General features: G+C 39.1%; 1 protein-coding gene across 1 annotated transcript in view; it reads left to right on the forward strand.

The window, feature by feature from the left end:
- Window positions 1-19,403, forward strand: part of atf6 (activating transcription factor 6) — a 39,768-nt gene extending 20,365 nt beyond the window's left edge. Inside the window, exons 11-16 of the mRNA XM_059341060.1 lie at window positions 531-626; window positions 744-846; window positions 1,581-1,651; window positions 3,003-3,114; window positions 8,591-8,675; window positions 18,289-19,403. Of these exons, the coding sequence (XP_059197043.1) occupies window positions 531-626; window positions 744-846; window positions 1,581-1,651; window positions 3,003-3,114; window positions 8,591-8,675; window positions 18,289-18,494 (673 nt within the window). The 3' untranslated portion in view covers window positions 18,495-19,403. The remainder of the gene's footprint in view (window positions 1-530; window positions 627-743; window positions 847-1,580; window positions 1,652-3,002; window positions 3,115-8,590; window positions 8,676-18,288) is intronic.
- The last annotated feature ends 660 nt before the right edge of the window (window positions 19,404-20,063 follow it).

Raw genomic sequence — 20,063 nt, forward strand, 5'->3', positions numbered from 1 at the left:
TTTTCTTGTCATCTGTCTCAAGTAATGAATACTAAGTCAAGTTGAGTCTTTTATCAGCATTAGACAAGCAAGTCTTTAGAGTCATGTGACTTGAGTCCCGCACATCTGTGTTTCTGATCATTGTCTAGCAGCATGTGGACGTATCGTTTCACTATCTGCACTCTCAGCAATTTCCTGCGTACAGTGAGTGACTGAAGCTCTGCCACATCTGCACATGTCAAATATTAACAATGTGAATCAATGAAACACATTATCAACCAAGGTTTATAATTGTCCCCACATTAAGGCCATGCTGGTTTCTTTTGTTGGTGCAGTCTCGCATCCTGTTACTCGATCCGCTTTGGGTGTTTCACCTCCGTCAGAGGGCAAGCAGCCATGTTGGCTCCCAGTTTGCATTCACAGCATATTCTCAACATGTGGAACAAATTTTTATTTGAAATTCTTACATTGGTTTGAGAGCATATGAACAGTCTTGTAAAGTTATCACTGTTTTTTAACGCCTTCTATGTGCTTTTTGCTCTGCATTGCAGCTCTGAGGATAAGGCCCTGATGGTGGTGAAGGACCCTGTTTTCCTCAGACCACCTCCCCCCTGCCAGCCTCCTGTTAACAGGACCAAGTGTTTAGAGTAAGTTCTGAACTTGTTAATGTATGGCCTTACTTTTCTCCTTTCACGCAAGACCACAAAAATGCTCAAATGTGACCTAAAATGTGAAAAAAAAGTCTAATTCCCATTGACTGGCAGGTTGGCCCATGAGTTGAGGGGTTGGGTCCACCGTCATGAAGTGCAGCAGACCAAAACCAGGCGCACGAGTAACAGCAATCACAAACCCACCAGGACCATTCTGGTAAGTCACAGGAAAATATATCCAATGGGCCGTGCAAGAATTTACGTGATGTTCGGTGTTTGCAGGAAAGCGTACAAACTCAACTTCACTTGTATTTTAAGTCATATAACAGGATTTTTTGGCAAAGCAAAGCCTCTCTTTCACCACTGTTTCACCTCCCCTCACACCTTCCCTTTCCTGCCTCTCATTTCTCTTTATTGGGCTGAGTTTAATCCGGCAGCCCTGAGAAAGTAAACACAACACTTAGAGGGGAGCTGTAGGATTAGTGCCCCCTGCTCCGTTTTTCCATCATTTTTTTCAAAATCTGTCACAGTAGGTCTAATCCACGAGGAGCTGCTTCGTTTGTATATGGCCATTCTTCATTTTACTTTAAATAGACTTTTAGATGTGTTTATTTCTCTCCTGAATTGAGCTGCTTTAGCCTGACAGACACACATAAGTCTTCACAGTATTCCAACATACATGCATGTAACATTAGTTTATAAGATATGACTTAACTGTTCATTTGAACGCTTCTGCATACAAGTTTAGGTCTTAAATTTCCTAAACTAGTGATTTATCAGGAGAAAAGTTTGGCGTTTGAATTTATGTGCTGATCTGTTGTTGTTTCAAGATGATGGTTAATTGTAAGAGTCTGTATTTATGACAGTGTCGCCAACAGTATCTTGCTTTCTCTAATGGTTACAGGAATATAAAGAGATTACAGCTATTTCTCTTTCTTTTTTTGCCAACAGAAAACACAGAATAAAGAGGCTGACAGTGCCCAGATCGTGACAGTCCAATACACAGAAACTACTGAGGAGAAGTAAGTAAAAGCCTTTTAGAAAGTATTTGTGTCAGATTCACACAAATAAATAATTCTCAGCTTTAATTTTTTTCCTACAAACAATTTTCGCTTGATTTTAAAGCAGTTTTTGACAGCTAGAGGGCAAAACATACTGTTAAAATCTATCAGAAGAAATACACAGTAACTACTGCTTGTGTGGTAAACCAACACTGTGTGGTAAACTAAAACACAGAGCTGAAGCCTGTTTAGAGCTGCAGACTGGAGTATTTATTGTCAGCGGGATTTGCAGAAATAGCTTATGTAAAGGAACTGTAGACATAATAAACTGGTATGTTTCATTGTTTTAGAGTTGTGTTTAACCAAAGTGGCTCTTTGAATGGCACTGTAATGAGAAATAACAGTTCTGCCTCTGTTTCTACAATTCTGGCATTTGTCCTCTTTTCAGTTTTTACAGTCAGCCCGTTTTGTGATACAGAGATTTTAAAGTGTGACCCCTTGAACTGCTTCAGAGGTTTGGTGGTCAGTGAAAATCTTTTCTTCTGGACTGTACTGTGGATTTTAGATCGGGCAGATGGAGTCAATAGTTTATTGGCCACCCACAGTTTTTTTTTCTCAGTTGTAAGTCTGGCAAGGAAAACATCCAAAATCTGCAGGACAAAAGAAGAAAAATGTGTTTCACCAGTTAACCTCTGCAGGGCAACGTGCTGTGAAACAAGTAAAAGCACCAAATTCTCACATAAAAAACTTGGAACCAATTCATTTTTTGCCATTTTCTGCTTGAAAAATGACAAATTTGGTGATCGAACTGCAAAGTGACTGTGTGCTTTACCCACTGATCAAGTGCTGATAATCAGTGTTTGTGCCAGTGAAATTTATTTTATTTAGCAAATTAACTTGAACTTTTAATATCAGATTTTTTAGCAAAACTCTAATATAATTTGATATGACTCTCTGTTTAACCCTGATAAAGACACATGTATCATTCAATCATCACAACCATAAAAAAAAATCACTCAATCAAGTCACTTAAACACTTTTTATTATAAGAATTTATAAGAGTTTTCTTTATTATTCTGATAACTGAATAATCTTATTCTAACAGCAAGGTAGAAAGTGTGTCTGTATCAGGGTTAAACAGTGAGACATATCAAATAACATTCGAGTTTTGACAAAAATCTGATATTAAAACAGTTAAAGAATTTTATCTGCACGAAATTTGCCAAATATAATACATTCCTCTGGCACTAACATTGATTATCAGCATTTAATCGGTGGTGTGAGTTTCTAAACCCAGTTTCTGTCCTTTTCCCCCCATTTCTGAATATTTTTTCAGTGTTCCTCATATTTTTCTGTTATTCTCTACCAACAGGAGTCCTGGCAGTGAGCTGCAGGTATACTACGCACCTCATCACACCTACAGTGACTTCTTTGATGAGCTCAACCGTCGCGGGGACACTTTCTACGTGGTGTCTTTCCGCAGGGTAAGTTTGATTGCTCCAGTGATTTGAGAGGAGGAACAGGTGCTGTGACATTAGCAGAGACTTCAATGGAAGTTTTTTATAACTCAACACTAATCATTTTTTGTAATTTGTGACTGACATGAGATCTCCTTCTGCCAACCTGGCCATAAAAAGCAACACATTTATTCTAAACAGCGTAACCTATGAATCATAGGGGTGTGCCATATCGTATCGTTGACGATAATATCGGTATATTTCTTTCATGGTTAAAAAAAATGCATATCATGATATTGGCAACATTCCTACTTCTTGATGTAGTGGTGTAAGGTTAACATTAGCTAACAATTAAAGTTGTTTTAATCACAAAAAGCTACTTACTCTCTGTCGCTAAACACATGCGGCTTTCAAAATAAGAGCACAGTGTGTTAACAGAATCCACCATAGAACTTACAAGAAGACTGTCAAAATAAGATGCCTTAAATAAAACATACAAGAACCTTTATTTTCCTTTACAAAATGTCATTAAAATATGCCCCCGGAACCCCTAAATGGTTATTTTTATTATTTTCTCATACATTTTTTTTATTTATTTGGCAACTGTTGAGATTTGCACTTCACACTACATTTTAGATTTTTATTTATTTATACAGACCAAAAAAAAAAATGTCTTTATCTTTTTAAGTATTTCGTAATATCGTCAAGAATATCGTTATCTCAAAAATAGCCTGAAATATCGTGATATTCTTTTAGGGCCATATTGCCCACCCCTAATGAATCATGAATAATATGTAATAGGTCGGATCCTTAACAGAGAGAAAAATGGAGGGTGGGGGAGGGGATGAAATACACCCGCCCAAGGGTGTAACTACCCCTTTCCAGTCCAGTTTTCTTGGTCCATTTACAATCATCAAGACCATGTTTTTTGATTTTTAGGCATGGCCATCTGTCACTGTTAATCTTCAAGGTCTTTATTCATTCGACCATTTTTCCACATTTGAGACCCTGAACCTGTTTTTAATTTCCCCTCTCAATGTGATTAATCCTGGACATCATATTCAGAAAGAGCTTTTTGATTAGTTTGAATTTCTTTCTTTTCTTTTCAAAAATATGTTTATAAAAAAATAGAAAATACATTTGCTGCCGGGGAAATCTGTTTCCTTTATATTCTACCTTTCATCATTTGTGTTTGGGAAGTTGCTGCTCCCTTGATTGTCACTGAACTGTGTCAAATAAAACACATTTACTTCCAAATTTGTCCAAAAAGTAACATTAGGAAAATGAAATTAAGATATGTTTCTTACCAAAAACACATTTGGTCACTGTTCCAAAGAGCTCATATCACACTCGACACCTCCGGGTGATGTTAAGCCCTTAAATCCTCAAGATTACTCAGTGGGGCGGGGGTTTTGAAGCATGTGGTCAAAGATCAGGACCCCTTCTTGTCACCAAGCGAGTCACAAAGGTTTGGCCCTGGGTTGGCATGGTGACAGCAGGGACAATGATAACAATGGTGTTCCCGAGTCGAGGGCCTCTTCAGGTCAAGTAGCTGTCCGTCAGTTTCTAGCAGCTTTGTGTGGCGAGAGCAGTGAGGGTGTTATAGTTTAGAAAGTTTAATATTACAGGGAAAGAAGTCACATACTTTAGCTTTTAATCAAATCAGTTAAACAAAATAATAGATAGCAATTCCTGGGGTTTGATTGATACTGGCCTACCCAGATATCTTGACTCTTCCAAACCTAATTCTTGAATTACATGTTGAAAAATTGTATAGGAACACTTGACAGGAAGAGCAAAAGAAAGAACTTAAAATTAAATAGACTGTGCTTTATTGCAAAATGTTAATAAAACGTCCTATTCCAGAAAACAATTCCTCAACTCATTGATGAACAAGATGGACAAGTCATCATGCGCCTCTCATTTTTCACTGACTTCCAGTGCTATCATGACCCGATAAAGATTGAGTTTTCTTCTCACTTATAGGCCCAGGTCATTCATTTTAGCAAGATTAATTAATTTAAATTACAACTAATTTTCTTGGGGGTCAATATAAATCCATTAAAACATGGTCTGGGAAATTTAAAGCATCATCTCACAGCTTGAGTAGCCTTTTATTTGTTAAATGTCTGTATTAATGTTGTTCCCACCTTTCATTGTCATTGCCGTACAATGCTAACAACAGTGCTGCTGCCATTTTTGGCATTTTTGGCCATTACTAATTTGGGGAATCCATAAATTTGGACGGTTCTGTAATAGCTAAATTCCTATCAAAGGATAAGATAGGAGCTAAGTAAAAAAAAAACAACTAAATATCATCCTTAACTGAGGTAAGATAAGATTTCAGACTTGAGAAGTTTCTATAATGAGGTCCCAGAACCCAAAGACATTCAGTTTACAAGCATTTAAGACAAAGAAATGCAGAAAACTTTCACAGTTGAGGAACTGTGAAAGAGACTCTGGCCTTTTTTACTACGTGCCTGTTCTTTAAGTGGAGATATCCTGGTTTTTAAAAGCAGGAAAGGTTAGAGGAATCAAAAAAGCACCACTGGGAACAACAAAAAACACCTAATGAAGCACTAAATGGTAAAAAACACAGATGACAGATTACGGGGTTCTTATCCAGTCTGACCTTTTTAATTACAGACATAATTACAGACCTTTATTTGCTTCTCCCAGTCAGTTTATTTGTCTGTATTTTGTTTCCTGGGTTTCAGGGTGTGTGTGTGTGTGTGTGTATGTGTCTGTCGGCAAAAACGGGTGTGCTTTTGTTCCAGTCGGTATGATGTTATTACAAGACTGCCAAAGCTCTGGATTAAATTTGGAATTTGTTTGGATTTTAAATCCAGTCACTACCATTTTTTTGACATTTGTCCCTCGAGGCACCTCGTACAGTTCATCATGACCTGTTCTTGCCCTCGCCAGCGGTTGAGGTCACCCTCTACAATATGTTGCACGCTCCGAGATGTCCATGCTAAGGTCAGGGTGGGCTACAGATACATTGCCACCTGTGGCTTTGTCTAAGTGTGAAGTGAGGTGAGGTGATGGAAAACATAACTCCCATCAAGACCAAAATATGGAACTGCTCTCGCTCTACCGTCATTTTGCGGTCTTGCTTCACTTCTCATGTTGTCTCAGCACCTGTGGCTTTATGTAAGCGTGCATTGAGGTGAGGTTGTGGAAACACTGGCTGCTTTCACCAAGGACCGTCTCCTATAGGGTTCAAGAAAAACCCACCTGTTGTCATGGCAGCTTCAGCTGTTATGTCAGCTTGACAAGCTCTCCTGATGATGAGCAGTGATGTAGTTGGTGAAAGCAGTCAAGGAACCCTCTCAGTCATGGTTTACATGGTTTATACTCCCTTTGGTGGCTTTCAGCTTTCATAGCATGACTGTACATCACATCCAGCCCTTTATTCTGAAGAAGCTGATTTCAACATCTTAGTGCCTTGTACTTTTCATAAGCTTATCAATCAATCAGACTTTATTTGTATAGCACTTTTCATACAAACGAGATGCAACACAAAGCGCTTTACATAAAGGAGAAAATAAAATAATGATAATAAAAAGATAACAAAACATAGAAACAAACACCCTCCACCCCACTCACCTTCATCCCACCCATCCTATTAAAAACAAAGCACAAACTGAGGAACTGAGGAAGGGCCATCTCAACATGGAGCAGTGAGGAAACACTGGAGGCAGGTTAGAAATAAATTAGATAAAGGATAAAGTAAGATAAAATAAAATAAAATAAGATAAAAAGATAAAAAATATATATTTAATAATAATAAAAAAATAAAATAAATAAAAAAGTAAAAGTCAATAATGACAATGGAAATTATATATATATATAATAAAATATAATAAAATAAAATAAAATAAAAAATAAATAAATGATATTACCGTATTATTATGAGAAGAACGTGTTCTTACACAAGTCTTTCCCACATATCTGTTTGCCTCCTTGTACCTCACAAATCTTTTACATTGCTCCTTCCTCTCCTCTCAGTCTAATCCCTTCCCCAACCTCAGACCACACCTGTCATCACCTTTACACCACTCATGTTTCCTTTCACACAGGCTTTTGCAAGCCATTAGATAGTAAGTCTTCAGTTGCTGTTTTTATAGCTGGAAAGCCACCAAAACATCCATGCTTTGCAGGTGATAGAGTGTTACCTCTCAGGGGCAGTCCAAGGTTTGGAATCAGGCTGGTAACCGGAGGGTCGCCCAGGATTAAGAGGTCAAAGACTTAAGTGCCCTTGAGCAAGGCACCTAACCCCCCACTGCTCCACAGGCGCAGAATTGTGCTGCCCACTGCTCCTAAGCATGGTGTGGTCACTGGTGTGTAAAAGGATGGGTTAAATGCAGAGGAAAAATTAAACTAAAACAACTGCTCGCTGTTTCAGTGTCTCAGTATAAATATAAAACAAAAGGACGCATTTGAATACTAATTTACAGATATAATACTAATCTATTACAATGGCAACGGTCGAAGCTTTGAAGCATTCGCGTCAGTCCTAGAATCGGTTACATAATATCTGCATCATTTTCTAAAAGGATCGTCCCGGACTGGTCTTGTGAAATGTATAAAATCTGTTTGAGTTTGAAAGAAGTTTGTTTTTTTAGTGGGAGGAGGGATTGTGGGAAATGAAGGAGATTTATTCGTACTAGAAACTGAGCGTCAGGATATCTCAGCCTCTTTTTTATGTCTCCTGTGAGTCAAACACTTATCAAAGCTCATAGCAACCTCTCTTGTCAATGAATTTTCAGTTTATATAAAAGTTACAATCATTAGTATGTTGTTTGTTGTGGTCAGAGACATTTTCTTGTCTTACAAATGGATATAAGAGTACTTTTTTTTTGATGAAGTCATAGAATCTGGTAGTGGAGCTCCATCTAGACACAGCCATTACCGTGTGTGTGTGTGTGTGTGTGTGTGTGTGTGTGTGTGTGTGTGAGTGTGTGCGTCACGTGTCTACGCAAATAAGCATTCCTCTCTCCACCGCAGCTCCTTCTGAGAGGATGTGCTCAGATTAAAACCTCCCTCCTCATTGTCTAATGAATTGCACTAAAGCTGTTTTTAATAGCTCCACAAATGAAGTACTATTACTGCTTAAAATGCCATTTTGATCTCAACCTTCTAGTAGATTAATAGGTACGTGCTTCAATGGCCCAAGGTGAAAGAATTGAAGTGATGTTAACTGTTTAGATGGTGTTGCGAGGCATAAAAACGTGCTCAATTTGAAGAATTTTGTGATTAGAAAAAGCTGTGATGGAATGTATTGCCTCATGGAAGAACCCTTGATCCTCCCAGATGATCATTACATCACTGGTAACCTCAAGTTCTTAATGCAAGACCTCCAGAAGCTCTTCTCCTGAGAGTTATAAACCCTGCTCCAAATTTTCATCATTGACTGGCAAATGCATGCATCCAACTGTTTTATTTGCTTCCAAAATGAGTTGTATTTTCCTCTCTGTGACCTTCTCCTCTTTGTTTTCAGGATCATCTTCTACTTCCTGCCACCAACCACAACAAAGGAAGTCGACCCAAGATGTCTGTGGTGTTGCCAGCCATGAACATAAACGGTATGCACTGCAGCACAGACGCAACAGTTGGGGAGTTTGGTCACTCAACACAGTGTAACAGATGAAAGGCGAGCTGGGAGCAGACTCAGAAACACGTCTCTCCCACAAGAATGCATTACTAAATACTCCTATGAAACAAAAATAGAGCACTTTTGCTTTTTAAGCCTATTAAGGTGATTCTGACCCTTTTTTCTTCTTCTTTGCCGGTATTTTGTTTCCAAAGTTGACCTTCTTGGATGGAGAGTGTGTGTTGCCTGTTTAACTTAAATTGAAGTTTCTTTATAGATTTCCTTTGCCAAGAACTTTCTTTGACATCTGGTGTCTTGTTAGTGGAAGGTCGTTGCTCCCTGCCTCCCTCTGTGCCCCTTTTGGTTTCTGTTATGTCCTTCAGCCTCTGATTATACTCCCTGTTGCTTTCAGCACTGCTGTCAAGTGTCTATACAGCCACTGACCGAACCACACACAGACACAAACATAAGAGAAAAATAGCTTTGTCACTGTGGCCGTTTCCTCCCTGCTTTTTATTTTTTATTTTTTGTACATAAAATAGTGAAGTTCAGACCTAGGCAGCAGTATGTGTACTTCTTTAGATTTTAGTTATATTGCAAATATTCTTTTATTATTATATTAAAGTCCTCATATTGTTAAGAAAGACATGTAAAAATATCTTCATGTTGGCAAGACTTAGTGCGACCACTTCTTTATTATCACTGCATACATACATTGTTTGAGTTGTTGGTTTTGTAAGAACCTATAAAAATGTTTTTATTAACCCTTTAGCATTCAGTCCCCTCATAGAGAACTTGGGCTGGGGGACAGGAGATGTTTGGAAGGAGATGGTGGTTTATAGTTTAGTTTAGCCCATGACCAATTATGTCTCATAAGTGGTTTCAGCATTTTTGGGTTGATATCGTGTGCGTACAGTCTTGATGCAGAATTTTGCTCAAGAATTGATTAAATTGATTGAAAAAAAGTTTTAAAAATTCTCCAAAAAAACACATCAAGACACAAAAACCACGAGGAGCACCATATAAAAAGCCATGCTGTGATTCGGTTTCAAAACCAAAAAGTCATTTTGAAGATTTCTGCAAGAATTGGATTTTTTGATGATTGGCTGGCAAGCACTTTCCGTTCTAGAAACTGCTGAGAAACAATATATCTAGGAAAGCTGTCCACTCTCTGAATGCCTCCAGTCTCTATGTTGTGGTTGTAAAGTTTGTACAACATGCAACAGTTAATCATTTAATTAATGCAGCAGCCACAGATAATAACAGGATGTATAGTGGCACATTTCACTACATGTCCATTACTTTTACATTGCATTGACACCGACTGTAAACAAAACACTGTCATTGCTGCACATAATGGCTGCATGCTGGCGGTAAAAAAATCAAATAAAAATACAGGTCCACTTCAGATTACAGAGCAGGGACACCGCTCAGCGAGACTGTTCATTTCCTCTTAAAGACAACAATTTCCACATCTTGTCATAGTGGGTGGCAATCAGACTGCACTTGGTCGCGGTTTGGGGGTGGTGGTTTCACCAGCCCATTTGAGATGCAATCACCCGTTTGTTTGACCGCCTGCCCTCAAAAACAAAACCCATTGAAAACATTCTAACCCTAGTATACATAAGGTACGCCTCAGCGTCTCAACACTTTATCGACAGAAACCGTGGACTTCCATTGGCGCGTTTGTTGCCAAATTGTTTGGGGTTTTATTTTTTACGAATCACTAAAGTATACAGATGTTCTTGATTTCCATGAGCTCATCGTAGCTTTTCTCCATGGTCCGTAGATCCGCTGGATTACCGATACAATATGTCAAAGTTGGGTCATCTGAGATTTCAGTGGAAAGAAGTCTTCTTTGTCCAAATGCTGTAGTTGATTATCAGGTGGCTTTATATTCACCAAGCCTGCATGACATTGAGCTGAAAGGAAACCTGCTCAGGAGGGATTGTGTTTGGGAAGGGTGTGAGCAATTAGGGAGACAGCCTGTTGTTGTTGGGAGTTTGCCTGACATTTTTATCAGAAATCCTCTTGTTCCTCCGGTATCTCCTTGTCTTGTCTGTGGCAAAGCACCAGAAACAGATTTGATTAGTCAACCAGCTCTGAGAGGAGTGAGTCAGTGGAATATGAGCCTGTTACTCAGCAGGGAAGACATGGTCAATGGGAAATAACTTTTTCTTCTGGGGAGGGTGGTGTTAGAGATGAAGATTGATGAAGGTAAACATTGTTCTTGGTTGGTCTTGTCAGGGAGGAATGTTAAGGTCTGTGCTGGTCAGATGGCCCATTGAAATAGCAGTAAATAGTGAAATCCAAGACCTCCTTTTCAGCTAATTGTTGAAATGGCCAAACAAAGGTGGCATTCAAGGAGAGATATCGGGTCTGGAAAGATTCTGGTTAGCTCAAGAAAGGGGGCTTTGATTTGCATGATCTGTCATGGATGCCTTTAGTTACCAGCAAATGCAAAACATAATGTTTATCTGTGCTTGTAGGAAAAGTCTCTTCCTGCTTGCTGGATCATGTGGTATTTTTAGAGATGAACAGAAGTTTTATGTTAGCACAGATGCACGTACAGTAGCTTCAGTTTCAGATGCCACAACTGCTCCTCCTGGTAGTTCCTCGTTGACCTGACAGGAAGAATTGTAGCTGAAAAGCAAGCCAACAGAGGCTGACATAGAAAAGAGTCCAGTGGTGATTCTCTGCACCCGTGTGGCCCGGCCTCCATCAACATTTAAAGCCCCATATGTCACACAGATGACAGCCTTCAAGTTGCATTTTAGATTTATGTTGTCTTTGTTTAAGACTTTGAAGTGAATAAGTGCAAATGTACACATTTAGCTGGGCCAGACTCTTAGAAAAGCAGTAACACTGTCTTCTCTTTGGAGCATGATTGCTCCAGTTGGGGATAATTCTTTCCAGCTCCCTGTTTCTGCTCTCCTTTAGGAATGCCTTCCTTCTCCAGTCACTAAATGGTTTTCATCTGGAGGAGGTGGATAGACTCTGCTAATCTGAAGTGAGCGTTCGGTCTGTCGTGGTTAATAACTGAACATGGAAGATCGAGACTTTGATGTAAGCCTTGGCTTGTTTCTGTCTCGCTGCGCGTCCACGGTTCAAGGGATGTTAGAGTTTCTTGACCTTGCCCGTCTTGATTCTCTCTGAAAACGTGTGTCTGGCTGAGCAGTGGCTCCTCATAAGGACTGAAGGGTGTGTTTATTTTACCATCCCCCGAGTTTGAAAGTAGCTCAATCAAGTGGAAGTGACATGTTTGGAGGAGAGGAATGTTTTGGAGATGACATCATTTACAGGTGGATCGACCGTGGGAGACTCATGGCACGTCTATTTTTACGTCTCTGAGATTGTACATGTGCAGCTTTCACTTGGGGCTCAAAGTAGAGCTCCGCACCGCTGACTGAAGGACTTGGGGGTCATATTTTCCTACATTAATATAAACAAACATCTCCACCAATGCTATGAAACAGTGTCCACTCTTCCCAACCCAAATGTTTAACCCTTGCCGCCGTTGCAAAATAAACTTGTTGGTCATTGGTCCACCACTATGGTACAAAGTCAGAATATCTATTCTGTTGATTGCAATGCCATTTTGAGTAGGGATGTAAACAATATATCGATTAATGGTTGTTATCTGATGTTGGAATTGAATAAAGATATTAAACGCATAGTATTTTTTGCGCATCCCCACAATACGTAATTCCATAGACTATGGCTTGTTCGTGTTTAAGAGCTCTATGTGCTTTTAAAGCGTGAAAATAAAAATTTAATTGAGAAACACACTCATTAGTTTCTAGAGATGGGAATGAGCAGAGGCCCCACGATACAATTTTATCCCGATACTTGAGTCATGATATGATATTATTTTTAGCATTTTGTGATATGGTGAGCATTGCGATACAGTATACGGCGATTTAACTGTTTTAACTGCATTTTGTGTCCACAAAATTAAATTCAATCAAGAATTGTTTTGCCAAATAAGAGAAAATTCTCAGTCTATTTATCTCACTTCAGTCTTTTTATTCTCCACAATGAGAGTTAAACCCACAGACTGACCAACAAAGTATTCAGTCAAACTGAACTCAACTGATATCAAACATGTATGGACGACAACAACTGCAGCATTTTATCAAACTTTCCTTAACTTTAAGCTTCACTGCTCTTAGTTTTTTTTAATGAATCATAAAAAAAGCCGAACTTTGCCGCGTTATTTTGACAATTTCTAGTTTCATATGATACCAGTATCTCCAGAAGATTCGTAAAATTAGGTTGCAGCCTCCAGATGAAAAAAAAAGCTGGAAATACTGACGGCCTGCCGGAACAATAAATTGATATAATATTGCCACGCAAAATATCACGATAGTTGTTTCTTCCAAACGGCCATCCTTAGTCCCTAGGCCATGCTACCATCTTTGTTAATCCCGTGACTGAAACATCTAAACAACTATTTGATTCATTGCAGTGAAATGTAATTCAGGCGTTTACGGACCTCAGACGACTTTGGTGTTGAGTATGTGTGCAGACTCTTTTAGTTTTGTTATTACTAGTGAGATTAATTTTGTAATTGTAAAACGTTGCTTTATTTCTCAACTTTACCTTGTCCAAATATAGAACATGCAAATCATTCATTAAATAAAACATCAGCATTTTGACATGTTTCTCTGAATCAAAATGTTCAGAAAATTGGATAGATTAGTGCGTTATGTGATTCTTAAGGTGCCTAATTGCCGTCCTATTAGACCTGCATTTATTTTTATTGGCCTTGTAATTTTGTGATTATACTTGCAGATGAATTGCTTCCTTTCTGACGTTTAAAAAAAAGCCTCCCTCATGAGCATGTCCTCAGTGTTTGTGCCAGTCTGGCAGCCACCATCCTCCCGAGGTGCACTCTCAGGTTTCCTCTGATGCGCTGCTGCCAGACATCAGGGTTTTATCAGCACACACCAGCTCGCTGCGTCGCTGAAACCTTTTGGAACATGTCCAGATGGCACCAGTAAAAGGGGAAAGGAGACCACGCAGAGCAGGACGGAAGATTTGGCAGCTTCTTCAAAGAGCCGTTGTTTGAAGTGGGGCCTCGTGGCTGTATGTTTGTGTGTTTCCTGTTTCACTGTTCAGGCTTCTCAAGCAGTTGGCTGATTAGAATTTAGACATTTTGGTAATTTGGTGAAAGCTGGATGTAAACAGAGCAGGGAATTAAATGTGAGTCCTCAATTTGGATAATGGCTTAGATTATGGCCCACAAATTACAGTGTAATTAAATTGTAATTATTGGGCACTTATAAAATAATTACAGGGTACAACGATCTTGTTAAGGGGTAACACAATATAAAGTCTTTATAATTAAACAACTTTATTCAGCTTTAGCCCTTTTTACAAGCTGTGAACATAACATTGACAGATTGTCACCTTATGAAGTTGATATGGTGACCCATTAGCAAACAGTTGCCCGTGTAAACATCCAGCAGACACAAAGCAACACGAACATCCAAAGTCGTGTTTCTGGCCACCTGACGAATGTAAGGCCAACTTTCCTTTTAGCTCTTTTTTGGTCTCCACCATCTCATGAGAGAAATATCCGACTCTTTAGCTGCTAAATTTTCCACAATGTCAACTTAAAACAGTCACCAGACAGTGACTAGTTTTGGTGTGACCATTTGTTTAGAGAATTCTTAATTTTAGAATTGAGTTATGCAGTTAAGTAGCAGGTACATTGGGCGAAACAATCATGAAATGGAAAAATGTGAAAGTAGCCCACTAGAATGGGTTTTCTACACATTGTTGGGTCACCTTTCTATGTTGTTGGATTGGTTACTGTATTGTTGGGGGTGTTTGACTCATTTGGTCAATATTATATAAGCTAAATGTAAGATATATGAGCTGTAATACTGTACTTTTTTTTTCTGTGTAGTTAAGAAGCGAAGTCAAGGTAAGCTGGCTGTAAAATAACAAAAAAATAACGAAGAACCGGCAATCTCTTACTCTCGCAAACCCACAGGGTGCTTTTACTACTGCTGCCTCATGCACACAGCTGCATCTCTGCTACATTTTGGTATGGTTATTATTCATAAATTATTTTTATCTGAAAAGAGCCAGAACACAGTTATGCCCTTCTTATTAAAAGATTTTTTCGTTCTTCCATGCCCCATTTCTTTTAAATCTTGTTATTTCGTACATCCATTACAACTTGTAGGCTTTCCATTACTCATGTGTTGTGCATTTGGATTATGCATGTGAAACTTTTCCACTTCGTGCTGCCTATCTGTTGGACTTCTATTTATTATTGGATTTAAATTAGCTAAGTGGCGGCAATGTCAAAGTAGTTTATTTCAAACGGAAAAGAATCCACAGGCTCAGCTGTGCAGCAGTGACAGGGCTGTGAACTCTGAGGGGGGAAACTGATCTGTGCTCTCATCAAGCTATAGGAAGATACACAGAGAATACGTTTTCCAGCTCTGCTTCAGGCGAAGGCTGACTTTGACAGACATAGCGTGACAAAATGCAAACCCAGAGGATGATTTCCAGAGATGTCTGTTGACACACTGAAGCCATTTGAAAAGTTCCAGTTTCACTGCAGGTGCAAAAGAGGAAGTTCAGCAGCAGATGAAGTCATACTCCGCATTACGTGTGCTAACCATTTAATGATATGAACATCCGCGGAGTCTTCTGGCTGCAGAAGGGGCCATTGTATTGTCATTGTACAATCTGATGAACCCTCTAAAGCATACGTTCATGGAAATCCTGCAGAGGCAGAAGAAACTGATGTCTTGCACAGGTGTCTGGAAAAAGACTGCAGCTTTTAAACAACTTGCAGATCCCTGAGGCATTTTAAAGACGCCCACAGCTCCATTTCTGGGTCATATAAGAGCGCACTTAAACTGAGGAGTTGTGTTTGGCTTGTGTGCTCCATATGGAGGATGTTCTCGTCCCTCATGCCGACTCACAAAGGAAGCCACATGTATTCAAGCTATCTGTTAATGTAAATACACATGGGATCACTCTGCGTGTTGTTAATGGCTTTTTTCTAGCAAAGAATTTTACAAGCGTGTCCAGTCTAAAGGATGTTCTTCCCCCAGGCTGAGCAAAGTGAGGCTGTGGGAGACCACAAACCATAAACCACACCGTTGTCTCAAGTCCAACATCTTCTCAATTATTTTTTTCCCAAGATAAAGCCACAGCAGTTTCTTGTTTGTAGGTCACACTTCAGGATGACCTTGTGAAAATTAATTCTTTACCGATAAAGAGCTTTGTGCTTATGATCCTCTGCAGTGTGTTGCAGTCTCCGGGGATTTTTCCAAACACAATAGTCTGACTCATCTACATCGATCTCTTTCTGTCTCTCTCTTGCTGTCTTGCAACAGTTTCTTCTCAATTTCTTCTCTGAACTCAACCAGAATCCTGACTCATCATCTCTCTTTTTCTCTTCTCACACACTCTTTCCAGAGTTTCTTCTTTTCTCCTCTCAAATTTGCATGTCCTGCTCTTGTTTAGAGCTGTTTTGTTTATCTCTATGAAGGAGAAATCCAGAATGTGACTCACCTCTGGACTCCATCTGAGACCTGGCCTCCACCCCTCTCTCACTGTGGTTCTCAGACCCCCAACTGCCTCGAACAATACTCCTTTACACTCCCAAAATACTCTCTTATCATGTCTCTCTGCAACCAGTTTGACAAAAACCCTGCCAGAAATAATGATGATGAATACAGTTCGGCAATTTGGCGAGTGTTATTCATATCTTGAGATGATTAAATATTTTGCCCTGATATCAATCCACTGATGATGTTGAAATCTCCAAATGAGGCACTATCTAATGCACATTTTTGGTGAATTTAGGAGAAATCTACACACACATATATATACAAAATGTAGTGAAATAAACACCTAAATATTAGAGGTGGGGGAAAAAATTGATACAGCATAGTATCGCAATATTTTGCGTGGCAATATTAAAGGAACACTCCACCGTTTTTTCATATTAAAACATGTTATTCGGTCAAGTAAGACGAGTTGATACAGACCTCTTGCGTCTCAATGCGTGCACTCAATCGCCCTGGCGCGCGGAGCTACTTGGCTAGCACTTAGCTTAGCCCAGTTCATTCATTAGGATCCAAACAGATGGACAGTTAGAAGCGACCAAACTCCTCCACGTTTTCCCTATTTAAATACAGCTACACGAGTAGTTAAACGACCAAGTATGGCGACACAAAATAAAACGTGGCGCTTTTCGAAGCGGATAAAAAGGAGAACTATAATGTATGGCGGAATAGCACTTGGGAGCACTTCGACTCGGCGCAGTAATATCATCACTCCTGAAAAATCTTCTCCCCTCAGGAGTGAGGATATTACTGCGCCGAGTCGAAGTGCTCCCAAGTGCTATTCCGCCATACATTATAGTTATCCTTTTTATCCGATTCGAAAAGCGCCATGTTTTATTTTGTGTCGCCATACTTGGTCGTTTAACTACTCGTGTAGCTGTATTTAAATAGGGAAAACGTGGAGGAGTTTGGTCGCTGCTAACTGTTCATCTGGCTAAGCTAAGTGCTAGCCAAGTGGCGCCGCGCGCCAGGGCGATTGAGTGCACGCATTGAGACGCAAGAGGTCTGTATCAACTCGTCTTACTTGACCGAATAACATGTTTTAATATGAAAAAACGGTGGCGTGTTCCTTTAATATTGATTCATGGCTATGTATCTATATACAAGTTAGCTAAGTATCAATATTTAGCCTTTTGGCAATGTTTTTGTTTTTCCAGAGGCTGTAGCAGGCTCACTTTAGGAATGTATTAGAGAAACTGGTATCATATCATATATAACTAGAAGACCTAAGGAGTGTTATCAGGATATTGAGTTGGGAAGTTGTGGAAATAACGCTGCAAAGTTAGGCATTTTATGTTTCATTCAAAAACATTCAGATTCAGTGAAGCTTAAAGTTGAGGAAAGTTTGAGAAAATGCTGCAATTGTTGTCGTCCATAAATGTTTGATATCAGTTCAGTTCAGTTTGACTGAATACCTTGGTCAGTCTGTGGGTTTGACTCTAGATGAATAGACTGAGAATTTTCTCTTATTTGACAAAATAATTCTTGACCGAATACAATTTTGTGGACACAAAATGCAGTAAAACAGTTAAATTGCAATATATGGTATCGCGATAATCACCATATTGCAAAATTCCTAAAATCACAATAACATTGTGTCGTGACTCAAGTATCGGGATATAATTGTACCGTAGGGCCTCTACTTAATGTGTATTTTGGATTTATTTCCACTAGTTATTAACCCATTTAAGCCTGGAAAGTGGATACGTCGTTTTGTAGTATTTGTATAAGCTCTCAAATACTTTTTGAATTTCATTTCTATCTGCTACAGAGGCTGAAAAATCTATTATTTAGAAGAAGCGTTGACACTTCTCTTGAATTTCCAGAAAAACTTCAGGTTTTAGGGGCTTATTTTAAAATCGCCCAGAGGTTTTACAGCCATTTTAGGCCTCAATGGGTTAAAGCATACTAGCCTCCATAGTCCATGAAAAAACAACATGATCTACAATAATTTATTAATTTTGCATCAAAACTAACAACCTTCTGCTTCCTTCTCTGCCATTCCAGACAGCATCATAAGGGACAAAGACTACCAGGTGATGATGCAGATTGACTGTGAAGTAACAGACACCAGGATCATCCACATCAGGTCTTCCACCATCCCACCTGTGCTCCGGGTCAACCACACAGACACTTTTTACCAGCACCCCTCCACGGACAGCCAGGCTGCTCCTCCTCCTCCTCCTGTTGGCGTGCTGATGGGGTCTGCTTAAGATCACCAGGGCCTGTTATTTAAAATTAACCCATGAAGACAAACAGAAGATAAGACCTCAGTTAACACTTTTTTTTGTGTGATGAAGTATAATTTGAATCCGTGAACCCCTGCTAACTTCCTGTTTTGGATTTAGTTTCTAATGAATACAAAGGTATCTCAAATTGTCAGCACTAGTCAGGCGCATTCTTTATTAGGCCTGATATCCGGAGGTAGTGTGTAATAGGGTCCGAGCAGACGCTTGCTCCTTGTGTGGCAACACTGACTTCTCCCTGTAACCCCAGACGCCCCGCATAAGGGTAATTGCTTAACGGTAGGGGGCTGAGCATTGAACCCTGAGTCACCCCGTCATAACACAAATACTTTTACCCCATAGCAGCTCTCCTCGTGTCTGCTTTTTCTTTCTGGGTTATGAATTTCGGGAACAAGCTGCAGAAGCAAGAGGAGAAACACATTGATTGGTATTTGGGATATTATTGTTTGGAAGTACAACAAATATCTGTGTTTGTATCGTTACTACAAATAGTCCCTTTTTATAATTTGTAGTCTGCTTGCCTCTCTAATAAAGCAAATTGTGAAAGCAGTGAAACAGTTAGAGATTTTAGATTTATAACAAGCAGCAAAAGAGGCGTTCAGTAATCTCAGGAAGTCAGGTGATCTGTCAGGCTAACCACTTTGTTTGTTGGCTGGTTTCCATTCAGGATTTCAGGTGCTGCCTTTATAGCACTGCATTGATGAAGAATTTCAGTTTTTGGGTCTTTGCACTGTGCTTCTCTTATATTAATGAACAGATTCAGATACTGTTCATATTTATTTCTATTATTCTGTGACGGTAAGGCCAGCTCCTGTGGTGTGATGTAGTTCACTCATTTTTGCCGCCAAGAATTACTGGTTTAATATTTTCTCTATCTGTCTGATTGTGCTTTGTGGGAACTTTTTTTATGCTAAATGACTGCTGAAAACAGTTATATACATAAAATATAAATATAAAATGATAAATGGTGGATTGGTAGGAAACATACCGTTAATACAAAAACAGGGTTATTTTTTCACTGGTTGGACATCCAGAGATTTTAACCAAGGAAATTGATCATCAAATTTAAAGCCCCTAACAGTTGAGCTAAAACAGGCAATTCGACATATAAACACTGGTGAAAAACATATTTTTTTAGAGTCTTGACTCCTCCGTCCACGGGCTAAATTGCACTTTTATTTTGTGCACTTAGGCCTATTTTATAATGGCAACATTATCATCATTTTTGTAGTAAAACTGTGTGATGGAGTTGCGTTATCAAAGAGTTTTTAGTACTAATTAGTTGTAAAGATTTGCACTATAAATGCAGAACTTGGGACGATCAGTTCTGGCTTTAAATGTCTCATTTTAATGTGTCTTTAACTCCTATAATATGGGGGCAAATTTATATTCAACAAGAAATTCTACATTATCCGAAATAGTAACTTTTCTTATATGTTGATAAAGCAACATACGATACTTGTCTGAAAGTGCATTTCTTTTGGCTACATGATTGTACAGATGGTAATGTTTTAGCTCAACAGATGTCCATAAAAC

The sequence above is a fragment of the Centropristis striata genome, chromosome 9 (assembly GCF_030273125.1).
Source record: "Centropristis striata isolate RG_2023a ecotype Rhode Island chromosome 9, C.striata_1.0, whole genome shotgun sequence".
NCBI lineage: Eukaryota > Metazoa > Chordata > Actinopteri > Perciformes > Serranidae > Centropristis > Centropristis striata.